This window comes from Periplaneta americana, chromosome 8, assembly GCF_040183065.1.
Source record: "Periplaneta americana isolate PAMFEO1 chromosome 8, P.americana_PAMFEO1_priV1, whole genome shotgun sequence".
Taxonomy (NCBI): domain Eukaryota; kingdom Metazoa; phylum Arthropoda; class Insecta; order Blattodea; family Blattidae; genus Periplaneta; species Periplaneta americana.
The window spans coordinates 12,114,613-12,130,000 of NC_091124.1; the positions used below are offsets into that span (position 1 = coordinate 12,114,613).

General features: G+C 37.3%; 1 protein-coding gene across 1 annotated transcript in view; it reads left to right on the forward strand.

Moving 5' to 3' along the window:
* Positions 1-15,388, forward strand: part of nolo (no long nerve cord) — a 600,625-nt gene that overhangs the window by 430,130 nt on the left and 155,107 nt on the right. The window contains exon 8 of the mRNA XM_069832206.1: positions 14,531-14,626. Coding sequence (XP_069688307.1) covers positions 14,531-14,626 — 96 coding nt within the window. The remainder of the gene's footprint in view (positions 1-14,530; positions 14,627-15,388) is intronic.

A 15,388-nucleotide genomic window follows, 5' to 3' on the forward strand; every position in this document is an offset into this window, starting at 1 on the left:
TGGATGGATTGGTGGTAGTGGTAGTGGTATGGTTGTGAAGATTTACAATGTCTGTAACTGAAAAACGAAATTATAACGAAATTAGGATTCAAAATTATACATAATAGAATTTAAAATTATTCAAACGAAATTTCTTGAATAGCCGATATTTTAAAGCGCATTCAGGTTTTATAAGTATTTCGCCGTTGAAGTAATGTTGTGGAAGCAGGCTTGAAAATATGGTCAGCAAGTCAGAGAATATTTCCGCTGCGTCGAAAGACATAAGGAAGGAGGGATAAACATAAAAGGGAACGCACAGTAGTACTGTAAAAGCCGGTCTTAAAGAGAATTTAGATTAAGTTGAACAACAAAGGGATTTTGCGATGGCAAGTGTGTTGCCATTATAGGAAATCCCCGTTTCGCTGGAGTAGATTTGTCGATTTAGTGAGTCGAAGGAACATCGGTAGTCGCTGCTCGGCGCGGAGAAGGGGGTATGTTAATGCTATCACCCCCACCAGTGTGAGGTCTGTTTGTATTGCTTTACAAATTGCCGTCCCACCCCCTTCCTCCTTAATTGTTGTAAGGAGCAGGCATGGGTTCTGAAATACTTTCCTTCTCGCTGCTCCCTTGAAATATAATGTAGGATTAGACCTTGTAAAACAGATTTTGTAATATCGATTCCCTTTGCTAATTTCTTTACCTATTTCTGTTGCTGCCAAACTAAAAGCTGCATTTCGAGACATTCATTTCACCTGTAACTTTGTTCATTGTGTAGCATGCTTTCCACGCCAGCGGTACTCCATTTACATACACAGATTCTAAGCTGGTAGCTCTCGAACGAAGCTTTACCTCGTACCATATCTCCAAAGAGACTTACGTTTCATAGTTCACAATATTTACATTGTTACTGTTGTTTATCTTCATATTTTATATCCTCATTATCGTCCTGCATAACCGGTTATAATAATAATAATAATAATAATAATAATAATAATAATAATAATGGTTTATTTTAACTGGCAGAGTTAAGGCCATTCGGCCTTCTCTTCCACTCAACCAGTATGATAGAAAATTACTACAATGCTATGAATATAACATAATTAATACAATACAATTAAGGTTTTACAGTGGTATGGTTTTACAGTGCAGTTTTATGGTTTTACAGTGCAGTGAACAGTTCCGATCAGTGATAATTTATAGCGTCAATGAAATGTGTTCTATAGTGTCAGTGAAATGTGTTACAGAGTGTCGGTGAAATGTGTGCTAAAGTGTCAGTGAAATGCGTCATAGTGCCACTACATGGAATGAGATGAGAGTAAAGTGAAAGACTATTGAAACTTATGTAGGGCCAATACATAATTATGTAGGTTGTATTGTAAAATTAGGTATTTTATTTGTTTTATTATTATTGTGTTAAATTGTATTGTGTATTCTTATTGTATTGTGTATAAAATTGTATATGTATTGTAAAATTGTATTGTGTATTGTAAATTTTATTGTGTATTGCTTATCATTTTATTGTGTATTGTTTATATTGTATATACCACTGCCACCGGGTGCTTGCCCACTTGCAGTGTAAATAAATACATACACATACATACAATACAATACAATTCAAAGCAATACAATACTATAATACAAGAAAATATAATACATAATTAATATAATACAATGACAGTTCTTTTCATCTTCACAACACCAATAAAATAATTATGTAATAATAATAATAATAATAATAATAATAATAATAATAATAATAATAATAATAATAATAATAATAATGACAGTCATACCTAAATTAAATTAAATTTTTAAACTCGATCACAATTATAACTTCAATTTGACTGTTCCCGTAAGAAATCGTTTAGCCTTTTCTTGAAAGTGGTCATTGTCCGGCAGCCCCTAATCTTCTGAGGTAGGGAATTCCATTCACGGGGGACTGAGACAGTAAAAGAGGATGAATAGTGGGATGTTCTATGGGCAGGAATTGCTAGAATTTGGCTCTCCTGAGACCTGGTGTTTAGATTTTGATTGGAGGATAAGTAGTTAAACCGGGAACGAAGATAATTTGGAGTAGAAGTGTGGAGAACTCGAAACAGAAGAGAGAACGAATGAAGTGTTCTACGGTTACTAAGTTGCAGCCAGGATAAAGATTTGAACGAGGGTGTAATGTGGTCAAATTTGTGAGCATTGCTGATGAATCTGACACACATATTGTGCACACGCTGCAGCTTGTTCGAAAGGTCAGTTGTCAAGTCTGTAAGTATTACGTCGCAATAGTCAAACAGTGGTAGTACGAGGGTTTTCACTAAAGTCTGTTTTAATTCTGGCGGGAGGAAGTTTCTGAATGGGTTAAGAGAATGCGTGGTATAGCACACTCTCTTGGATATTTCCTTTATTTGGCATTCCCAATTTAAATTTTCGTCCAAGAAAATGCCGAGGTTTCTGACGACGGAATGGTACGGAATAGTGGCATTATTTACGAAAAATAGAAAAGACAGATTTGCTACTGAACGCCTGTCGCTATAGACAGTACGCGAAGCCCTTTCGTCTCACTCGGTTGGACGGCTCTGGATCATGACAGACAGATAATATTGAGTCATCCAGGAGTTCCAAGAATAGTTGCAGGAACGCGATTATCATCGTGTACCTTTCAAATGATATTTCCTCCTCTCTCCTCATTGATTGAAGCACGCATCATGAAACTACAATCAATTGAATTGAGAGTGCTTTTATTTTTGTTAATAATTTGTTATCTCCTTAAAAACGATTCATTAGAGAAATAATACATCCACTTAGAATAATTAAAAGACATACGCTATATTAATAACTACTCTTTCAGAGGTAGCCTATGTATTTTGAGTTTAAAGTATGAACGTTACAATAGTAAGTGTATACAAATTTGCTCTTCTCTTTTGTAAGTAATTGTAATTTATTTTATTCTTGTATTTGTTTACACGTCAGATTTCATCTATTCATTACGCTTATTTCCTTTGTTGTTACCGGTGTCCATTAGTTGATTTATACATTAGTTATGAAGATAAATGTACCAAAGTGTCCAATCAATTATAACCCTATTTCAAGCTAACTTACTCACTTATGGCATTTAAGGAACCCGCGGGTTCATTGCCGTCCTCACATAAGTCCGCCATCGGTCCCTATCCTGAGCAAGATTAATCCAGTCTCTATCATCATATCCCACCTCCCTCAAATCCATTTTAATATTATCCTCCTATATACGTCTCGGTCTCCTCAAAGGTCTTTTTCCCTCCGGCCTCCCAACTAACACTCCATATGCATTTCTGGGTTCGTCCATACGTGCTACATGTCCTGCCCATCTCAAAAGTCTGGATTTAATGTTCCTAATTATGTCAGGTGAAGAATACAATGCGTGCAGTTCTGCGTTGTGTAATTATCTCCATTCTCCTGTAACTTCATCTTTCTCAACCCCAAATATGTTCCTAAGAATTTCAAGCTGACCCTTTTTCTTAATTAGGAAAAGTAAAATTCCTTGAATTACTCCATTTGTGTAGTTACAAAATGTCATCAGAGTTCCTGTATGGTGAAATGCGCTTGGTATTCTGTCCTCTATATCTGTGGTTCTGTCTAGCCAGGCGCAACCAGTTCAAGACCGGATAACTGAACGAATGTCCAACCTCGCCGGTTGATCTGCAACCGGTCGAATATAAACCAGTTGTAAGCTCTGTTCTGCAGCACTCTGATCTTCATGTCATGACTCTCACTTTCTATGACCACCTCCGCTGCACCATTTTTCAGTTCAAATTTGACACACACAAACCTCTTGTACAATATGGTGAAGGATGGATAGAACAGAGAAAAATTCTCTCCGGTGTCGGGACTCGAACCCGGGCTTTCAGCTCTACGTGTTGACGCTTTATCCACTAACAAGGAGAGGACACGCTCTGTATATCACAGAATTAAATAAGATTTTGTGATATGAAAGTATAAGACGTACTGTTTAAAGTCATACCTGGTATGGATGGCCAATGACCCCTCGTTTTGAAAATATTTGCTATGGTTTGTGACATACTGTACTTCCGTTAGGTGTCTAATAGGAAAACATTATACTGTGTAACGGCGTAGCTCATATGGTTGGACGCTGAGTTGTCATCCAGGCAACTTGAGTTCGAATCTTAATGCCTTCTCATTTTTTAAAGCTTGATATTATTATTATTATTATTATTATTATTATTATTATTATTATTATTAATTTTTTTAATTGTTTTTATTCACTTTCATTTGTCAGCTGCTATATTCAAAGCCATGTTGAAATATGCGTGGTATGCATCAAAATTAATAAACGAATGAGAAGTGTTTGTGAATGTGAATGATATCTGTTTCGCAGTAGAAGTGCGGAAAAATGTGTGTGACTGTGGACAACCTTCTTTCATTTGCTGTGCATGGTGCAGGAAATATGTATGTTTTGTGTGTTTTTATGACATTTATCATAATGAATCGGGACACAATGAAGTGGAATAGCTGCTACAGAAACAGAACAGACACCAGCGACACATCTTACGTGCCTACATGAGCAATATTTCGTAGTTTATCCTTTACAATACAATGTTAGCTAATTATAATTTGTTTAAAACATGATGAAGCGTTCAATACATTGAGAAATATGATATATGTAAATAGATTACTGTGATCACAATATTGATCATTATTAAAAGAAAAAAAAATGACCAGTTAAGAATCGAACTCAGGTTGCCTGTATAATAACTCAGCATCCAACCATGTGGGCTACGCTGTTACACAGTCTAATCCTTCCCTATTGAGCACCTAACGGAAGTATGTCACAAACATTAGCCAATAATTTCAAAACGAGGCGTTATTGGCCACCCATACCAGGTATGACTTTAAACAGTACGTCTTGTACTTTCATCTCGCACAATCTTATTCCATTCGGTGATATACAGAGCGTGTCCTCTCCTTGTAAATTACACGGGATTCCAATTCCGATGCCGAATCGAATCTCCTCAGTTTAAGTTCTACCTCTCAGTTTTCCCTTTGGTGGCCTACCCTCATGTACTATGTCACAGAATATGTGACAGGGGCACAATGTCCAACGCACTATGTACAGAGGTGCACTCATTACGAATGACTAAGTGGCCAGAGTCCGACGGGATGAGCGCCACCTTGAATCACTAAGTGATTACTTACGCTTATCATATTATTATGCTGTACCGCAGTACATATGATATTTCCGTGTAGAAATTCTGCGTTACCATATGAAGAAGGATGGATAGAACGGAGAAAAATTCTCTCCGCACCGGGACTCGAATCCAGGTTTTCAGCTCTATGTGCTGACGCCTTATCCACTGAGCCACACCGGATTTCAATTCCGATGCCGGATCGAATCCCCTCAGTTTAAGTTCTACCTCTCAATTTTCCCTTTGGTGGCTCTAGTACAAGGTGGACCAAAGAAACGGAAGATTACTATTTTGTTGTTTTTAATTGAAGAATCCACTGCAAGAATGATGGATGTCACTTTCTTGTCGAAAATGAACCAAGGCTGTCAATGCATAGCTTAAGACATATAGAATGTACATACAGAGTTACATGGCATTAACACTGATAGTCATTGTCCAGTAATGATCGGAAAATCACAGTTAGGCTTTGAGCGCTAAGCATTTCAAACTTTCAATCGCTTCTCCTGCAAAATGTATTCCAAATGACATCCATCATTCTTGCAGTGGACTCTTCAATTGGTTATTTTACGACTCTTTATTAACTGTTAAGGTTATCTAGCGACTGAAAGCGATGACGGTGATAATGACAACGAAATTAATCCAAGGTCCGGCGCCGAAAGTTACCCAGAATTCGCTCTTAATGAGTTGAAGGAAAACCCCAAAAGAAACCTCAAAAAGGTAACTTGTTACTTAGAACTAAGTTCAGAAAATGAACTGACTGGGATTACGACTTATATATTCATTTGAACTATAAAATTAATTGTTATTGACTCAAGATAAGTGCTTTGTATGGAGTGTGGCATTGTATGGGGCAGAAACATGGATATTACGACGAAGTGAAGAGAATAGAAGCATTTGAAACGTGGATATGGGAAAGAATGGAACGTGTGAAGTGGGCAGACAGAATAAGAAATGAAGCTGTGTTGGAAAGAGTGGGTGAAGAAAGAATGATGCTGAAACTGATCAGGAAGAGGAAAAGGAATTGGCTAGGTCACTGGTTGATAAGAAATTGCCTACTGAAGGATGCACTGGAAAGAATGGTGAACGGGAGAAGAGTTCCGGGTAGAAGAAGATAATCACATCATAGACGACATTAAGATATATGGATCACAGTGGAAACGAAGAGGAAGAGAGAAAATAGGAAATATTGGAGAATTCTGGGTTTGCAGTGAAAGACCTGTCCTTGAGCAGAACACAAAATGAATGAATGACTCAAACTATACACGCAATATATTTTAAAGCTATCTTCCTTTCCTGCGTCGGTGAAATCGCCGTCAAACATGTGGGACCTACTGTCGGCGTACTGATGTTAAAGTCTTCATGTCAAGGGTTGACAGGCCGTAACGGAGATAAGCAGCTCCTTTGCATAATCGCTCACATTTCTTTTTTTTCCTCTTTTCTGTCTTCTTCCTCTCTGCTTTCTTCTTCATGTAAAGCGAATAATCGATTATATGTGGTTTGTGCTCTTTCTTAGACTGTTTTCTGAAAGGAAAACAAATCTTACAAAGTTTATCCGCTACTTAAAAAATGTTTTATCGCATTCTTAATGGCAAATTTCACTTAAACCTGTTCATAAATATAGTGGCATTTGTTAATTATGCTGTATAGTTCTCAAGTTGTAAGCTTTGATGCTCCGCGATTAAAAATTCAAATATGGTACATAGATATAGGCCAATAATAAATAATAATATAATAATAATAATAATAATAATAATAATAATAATAATAATAATAGTAGTAGTAGTAGTAGTCAGTTCACAAAGTGCAGTCATAGAGAACGGTTGTGTAGTAAGCAGCATATGCAAGTAGGTTAGCGTGTGAAGAAGGTATGGGCGACGACCTAAATTCTTACAGGGCGCGAATCGGGTGCTTCAATGCAGGGCAGTGTTGCAGATGTTCAAAAGGTGAATATGCTATAGGGTCGGATAGAATCAACACATTTGTGGCCGCGGCTGTTTTATCAGTTCTACTGATTATTGGAAATGTGGAGTTAAACCCTGGCCCTGGAGATACAGAAGGAAGAGTCTTCAGTGATGAAGTGTTTCAAAGAGAATGGATAGACTATATGAAAGAAACGAGAGAAGACAGACTAAAGGCAAGTGTTCCACTAAACAAAGTAGCAAGTGATATAGATACATTAGTAAACAGGTACACTGAAGTGGAAAAGAAGTTAAAGGAGGTTATCCAAGAGCAGGTGGTGTTAAAATCGATAGTTAAAAAATGGGAAGATGATAGTAGAATTAATAACATTGTAATTTATGGTGTTGAAGAGTGCAATCATGAAAAAGGAATTGATACTGGTTACGTGGTGTTAGAATTATTAACTAAGTATTTCAGTCTAAACTTGGACATAAGTGCGATAAATAACGCGTATAGAGTAGGTAAGGGAAATAAAAGACCAATTATTGTGAAATTGAACAGTTACTTTATCAAAGAACACATCATTGCCAATACTCATCAACTCAAAGGCACAAATATATTCATACAAAATGACTTTGCAAAAGAAATTAGAGAGAAACGAAAGAAGTTAATTCCAATATTAAAAGAAGCTCGAGGGAAAGGATTTAGGGCAACTTTAGTTAAAGATAAAATGAAGATAAACGGAAACATAGTTAACGTAGAGTCCTTAAATAATCAAAACATTGAGGATTTATTCAGTTGCGGTAACAAGAACAGAAATAAGGAAATAGAGACTTGTGGAAATAGAGCATCATTTACACCACACGTAAACAGAAGAAGTGCATCACGAAACAGGAAGTCTAGAAGCGTAGAGAGGACTAATAAGAATAGTAACTCATCAAGTGGGCAGAAGAAATCAGAAATAACAAATAGAAGAATTGATGAGCTTACGGGAGTGAATGATATTAGAGCATACCTAAGTAAACTAGAGAACACTGTTTTCACAGATCCCTTTAGTAGTAGTAGTAGTAGTAGTAGTAGTAGTAGTAGTAGTAGTAGTAGTAGTAGTACCTTATTTGCTTACTGGCCTTTAAGGAACCCGGAGGTTCATTGCCGCCCTCACATAAGCCCGCCATTGGTCCCTATCCTGAGCAAGATTAATCCATTCTCTATCATCATATCCCACCTCCCTCAAATTCATTTTAATATTATCTTCCCATCTACGTCTCGGCCTCCCTAAAGGTCTTTTTCCCTCCGGCCTCCCAAGTAACACACTATATGCATTTCTGGATTCGCCCATACGTGCTACATGCCCTGCCCATCTCAAACGTCTGGATTTAATGTTCCTCATTATGTCAGGTGAAGAATACAATGCGTGCAGTTCTGTGTTGTGTAACTTTCTCCATTCTCCTGTAACTTCATCACTTTTAGCCCCAAATATTTTCCTAAGCACCTTATTTTCAAACACCCTTAACCTATGTTCCTCTCTCAAAGTGAGAATCCAAGTTTCACAACCATAAAGAACAACCGGTAATATAACTGTTTCATAATTCTTTCAGATTTTTTAACAGCAGACTGGATGATAAAAGCTTCTCAACCGAATAATAACACGCATTTCCCATATTTATTCTGCGTTTAATTTCCTCCCGAGTATCATTTATATTTGTTACTGTTGCTCCAAGATATTTGAACTTCTCCACCTCTTGAAAAGAAAAATTTCCAATTTTTATATTTCCATTTCGTACAATATTCTCGTCACGAGACATAATCATATACTTTGTCTTTTCTGGATTTACTTCCAAAACTATCTCTTTACTTGCTTCCAGTAAAATTCCCGTCTTTTTCCTAATCGTTTGTTGATTTTCTCCTAACATATTCACGTCATCCGCATAGACAAGCAGCTGATGTCACCCGTTCAATTCCAAACCCTCTCTGTTATCCTAGACTTTCCTAATGGCATAGTCTAGAGCAAAGTTAAAAAGTAAAGGTGATAGTGCATCTCCTTGCTTTAGTCCACATTGAATTGGAAACGCATCTGACAGAAACTGACCTATACGATCTCTGCTGTACGTTTCACTGAGACACATTTTAATTAATCGAACTAGTTTCTTGGGAATACCAAATTCAATAAAAATATCATATAAAACTTCTAGTAGTGGTAGTGGTAGTGGTAGTGGTAGTAGTGGTAGTGGTAGTGGTAGTGGTGGTAGTGGTAGTGGTAGTAGTAGTACTGGTAGTTGTAGTAGTGGTAGTAGTGGTAGTGGTAGTGGTGGTAGTGGTAGTGGTAGTAGTGGTAGTGGTAGTAGTAGTAGTAGTAGCAGTAGCAGTAGTAGTAGCAGTAGCAGTAGTAGTAGCAGCAGCAGTAGTAGTAGTAACGACAATCACAATAATAATAATAATAATAATAATAATAATAATAATAATAATAATAATAATAATAATAATATAGAAATTTGACTGAAGGAAGTTCGAGGATATAAACACAGAGTGTAACAAAAATACGGAGGAAAACCTTTGGAATGGATTCTTATATGTAATAGATAAGGAAAACCGGTAATAACGACATGGGTCCAGAAATGCTTAAGGGAAGTAGTTGCTAATCTTGCGAAAGTTGTGAGAATGTAACTACAGTATACTTTATTTTGTCGTAGCTTAGGCCCTAATACTTCCAACTGTATAGGGCTTTCATTTCAAAACTTCCCAGTCTAAATATTCAATTAAAAAAACACGTCAATTTAGATATATTTTTTTATTTTATTGGGCTATTTAGCGTCTGAATGAGATGAAGGTGATAATGCCGGTGAAATGAATCCGGGGTCCAACACCGAAAATTACCCAGCATTTGCTCATATTGGTTTGAGGAAAAACCCTGGAAAAAACCTCAACCAGATAACTTGCCCAGACTGGGAATCGAACCAGGGCTACCTGGTTTCGCGGCCAGACGCGCTAACCGTTACTCCACAGGTGTGGACAATTTAGATATTGAGGGGGAAGTCTGAAACCAGACTTAATTGCATTTTAGATTTCATTCCCACTCCCAGTCACCCCACTTTGAAATTTAAAATGCCATCCTTACATTTTTATACTTACAGTAGAGCGTCTCGTTTAGGCACAGTGAAAAAGTAAACAAAGTGCTGATAATCTGTGGGAGGAGGACGAGCTGTACGATAAACACGAGGGATGCACAAGGTTTTAGTTACAACATTTATGGCTGAGCATTAATTGAAATTATATTTCCCAAAAACACACAAGTAAGTGTAACGTTGAAATAATTCAATATAACAAATCAAATTTGCTACTTATATGATGTTGCTTTCAAGCAGCATTTTTTACGGTCATACATTCATTCTCTGTATGACTAACATAATATCACCGTCTTCTGTGGCCGAATTAACAAAACTACAGTATATTGGTCTGAAGTGGTCAATTACAGTGCCTGAATAAATTGAACTTTGAGAAGGGATAATTACATTAGGAAATACTGCGTGTTCAGTTCAAAATGTGTCATGGCTCGCTGTATGGCTAGTCGATGAGCCTAGAGAATTCAATCTTAGCCACCGGCGTGGCTCAGTCGGTTAAGGCGCTTGCCTGCCGGTCTGAAGTTGCGTTCGGGCGCGGGTTCGATCCCCGCTTGGGCTGATTACCTGGTTGGGTTTTTTTCGAGGTTTTCCCCAACCTTAATGTGAATGCAAGGTAATCTATGGCGAATCCTCGGCCTCATCTCGCCAAATATCATCTCGCTATCACCAATGTCATCGACGCTAAATAACCTAGTAGTTGATACAGCGTCGTTAAATAACCAACTAAAATAAAAATTCAATCTTCCTACACTTCCGCAGAGGCGTATTACTTATGTGCCAGAGACGTTGCCTAGCAAGTACGGCGTTCATTCTGAAGAGTACAGTACTTACCGATACGTACGGTAACGCCCCTAGTGGCAGGAATGTGAACTGTTTGGAAACACGTACTGAGGTGAGTTTTTTTTCTTACTGTCGGGATATGGGGAGAGGCTTAAGACGATTACTTACGTATTTGTTAACTTGGACGGTCAACATGGACACGGGGCATTTGCCGTATTGTGGAATGTTGCCGTACGCAACCGATGATAACAAATACCCTGCGTACGACTTGGCCGAGCAAAACACAGTTCGAAAGAGGTTATGGTAGCACACAGACTTTACAGACCGCCATCTGTTGCTACGACGTTCAAGTTATACCGTACACGTTCTCAAGTTCAGATTGAACGCCTTGATTAATAGGCAACACCTCTGACATAAAATATGAAACTCGCTTCAAATCACTGACTCACAACGGTGACGTCATGACACACTTTGAAATGAACATCCAGTAGTGTTGTCACTTTAGACCAATATACTGTATAAGGTAAAGGTATCCCCGTCACATGGAATGAAGGCACTTGGGGGGCATGGAGGTAGAGCTTCATGCTTTCTATGACCTCGGCACTAGAATGAGGTGGTGTGGTCGGCATCACGCTCTGACCGCCTTTTACCCCCGGGAAAGACCCGCTTCTCAATTTTATAACCAGTATACTGTAGTTTTGTTAATTCGGCCACAGAAGACGGTGATATTATGTTAGTCATACAAAGAATGAAATTCATGACCGTAAAGAAAATGCTGCTTGAAAGCAAGATCAAATAAGTAGCAAGTTTGATTTATTATATCGAATTATTTCAACGTTACAAAGACTCGTTTGTTAAAATGTGTATATGATAACGTTATCCGATTTGTGTTCCTTTATTTTGTGTGTTTTTGGAAAACATAATTTCAATTAATATCCCGCAATAAATATTGTAACTAAAACCTTGTGCTCGTTCTCCCCCCACACGTTACCTGCACTTTGTTTACGTTTTCACTGTGCCTAAACGAGACGCTCTACAGTATATATGAAAGAGCATTCAATTTTTTATACACCTCATTCATTTTTTCACTGTACCTAAACGAGACGCTGTACTGAATGTATGAAATAGCATTCAATTGTTTATACACCTCTTTCATTTGTTTCCTATCGTCGCCTGGCAACCTGGATTGTTGTTATTGTTGATTAGAGCTGAAGAGAATAAAGCTATAAAAACTTATTGAGCATTTGATGTAATAGTTGCGTTTTTGTATTAAATTAATTTAAAATGGTGTAGACCCTTTAAGAGAGAACATAAATCATCCTTATTGATTAAATTTAGGAAATTATACAAAATAAGCTTTGTTTCCTTCCTACAATCAACTAAATTAAGACTTTGTAGTACGTTTCATATTTTAGCTGTGAAACGATGTACGAATACCATGAAATGTAAATAAATACAATAGAGTGGATATCTTGCATTATACAATCAAATTATTTGCGTTATTCTGGTGTATTTCTACACAAATTTACACTTGGGGCCCTTAAACTTTATTCTCGAACTCGCGTTGTTTTCAAAAGAATAGGGTAACCAAGGGTAAATGGGGTCAAAAAGTAACATGTGCTTAATTTTATTGTCAATTTCATAATATATTACACTCATAACATGTCATTAGTTACAGCCACATGTACTTACATGTAAGTACTACTTCCCCAAACCTGTTTCTTTTTTACTCTAAACTAACTGTCTGTACATGAACTGAAATATTTCACTCCAGTGACCCTTTTTACCCTTCTGTATAAGGATAAATTGGGTCAGTGTTTAGGGCAAATCGGGTCACAATTTTTTCCTCTATATACCTGCACGGAACGTTAAAATCAATATTGAATTGATTTAATTTAACACTTTACACCTTCTACAAACAAACACTGTTTTCTTTTCTGCACCAACGAACTGTGTTGCAGTATAGTCCAAAACCACATGCGTACATGCGTGCAGTTTCAAAATTCTAGACACCAGTTCATTTTCTTGTTCTGGAGTAAACGTAGTTTGATGGCCTTTACTTCTCAAGTGGTTGACGTCGTTGCAGACATGAATGAGGATCTCCTAACACCTCAGCAGCATGACGTTGGCTTCTTCCCTCGCGAAGTGCTTTAATAGCCTTCTGCATGTCGTTCTCAGTCCACGAATTTGACGTTTTCCTCTTACATTTAACCATCTGTCACAAGGAATTGAAAATAAATACTTAATTTGAGTGGACAGATTTGAAACATGTTGACCCTATTTGTCCGATATTACTGACCCTATTTAACCCAAATTTAGAACTTGGTAGTACTGAATACTGCTTCGACGAAGGCATTAATAGCCATAATCTCTTCTACAAAGCTTAAACTTAATACTGAAAGTTAATCGCACAAATTCTCTGCAATAGTTGTAAAATAATAAAGGTACCTTAAAGCATTATTTAAAATGTATAAAATACTCTTAACTCACCTTTATGCTCGACCATGCCGAAATGTAGTAATTATACACCTGGTAGCAGACATTTAATGCATGTCATTAAAGTACACCTACTCATTAAAGGTCAGGTCTTTCAGCCAATGACGACTCAGGTTACAACTGTTCAGCCAATGACAGGTCAGCTTTCTACCGTTATAAAACCGCAAGTATCGATTATTCTCTGATATGCAATCGAAAGAGAATTAGCGAAAAGTCACGGAGGCTGGAAATCCAATACTGTCGCAGAAGGTTATGTTCTGTTACTATAATAATTAGCGTTAATTGTAAATAATATTCAAATAAATACAATTTGTCATCTCGTTTTTCAATGTCTAATTTTATTTCAATGTTATCTCTGTAGGTTCTTATGGCCTAGCAAGGTCAATGTGGACATCTGTTCCTCGGAAAAAATCAATACTTTCACGTCTGCGCACATCTCACAACATACGGAACATTGCTCAAAAATTAATAATATCAAGTTAGAAATATGGTCGAGCATAAAAATTCGTATGAAACTCGCCTATAATGGTAATTAAGAAGCTCGTATGAAAATTATGAAACTCGCTTGCGCTCGTTTCATAAATATCCATACTCACTTCTTAATTACCTTCATTATAGGCTCGTTGCATAATGTACTATTATACTCTCTCTATTCTTTTATTGTGAACACAAAGAATACACACACCAGCTAGCATCAATGGCACTCAACGTGTACAGGAAGTTCTCTTCCTGACCAGTATATGTTAGCACTTGCTTGAACTGGTTTACGCTTGAATATGGAGACAGGGTTTTGAAATTGGCCCGATTTAACCTCTGACCCGATTTAGACTGAGTTACCCTACGATATTTGCGTGGTGTACTGTAAGTAATTTTTACGAAAGAAGCCGAAGTGTCTCTAATCGGAAAGATAATAATTAAGCAATATTTTTTGCATTGATTTCTTCATAATATTATTCTATATATTGGGATTTGTGTTGCTTCAAATAGCATCAATTTACTAATGTCATATGGTCAGAGTTGTTGCACTAGTCCGTAAATTTAGATCTGCCGTCTTTTTGAAGAGTCTTGTGGTTTTGCTTGCAGGTTCCAGAGCATCTCTGCCACGGACACAAGCCCCGGTACCAGGAGCCCTGCAACCTCATGGACTGCCCCGCCTGGAACACGGGAGAGTGGTCAGGGGTGAGTTATAGCTGTCCACGTTGTCAGTGGTTAACTGCAAGAAACTGAGCAAGCGTCTGGCCCAGACACATTGCTAAATTCGATTAATTAATCGGATGTGTTGCAACCCGATTCACATAATTACATAGTCTCTACCTAACCCATTTCAGTTAAGCGTAATCGGAACAGGGACAAGATAGAACTGAAAACAGACTTCGTTGAAAATTAAATTATTCTACAATTTCATGTAATATATCCAGAGTCCATTGTATAAAGCTTTGAAGTATCACTGTAATTTCAGGATTCATTTCACTAATAACGGAACTGTCAGTGAACTCGACTTGAATGTCGAAACTGCCCGTCAAAATAGTCACATAGACCTTTATAGCAGATGGACACGTATAAAAATTAGTTCCCCATTGAATTTAATTGAATTTCGGAATGGAGGTACTAGTAGAGCAGCGTTTCTCAAACTTTTTTTGAAGTGGGGACCACTTTTTTAAGTCAGAACAGTTCCGCGGACCACTTTACACTTTGTCCCTCCGAAAGTAAATTAATGCTCGACCATGCCGAAATGTAGTAATTATACACCTGGTAGCAGTCCTTCAATGCATGTCGTTAAAGTACACCTATTCATTAAAGTTCAGTTTTTCGATTATTCTCGGATATGCAATCGAAAGACAACTAGCAAAACTTCACGCAGGCTGGAAATCCAATACTGTCGCAGAAGGTTATGTTCTGTTACTATAATAATTAGCGTTAATTGTAAATAATATTCAAATA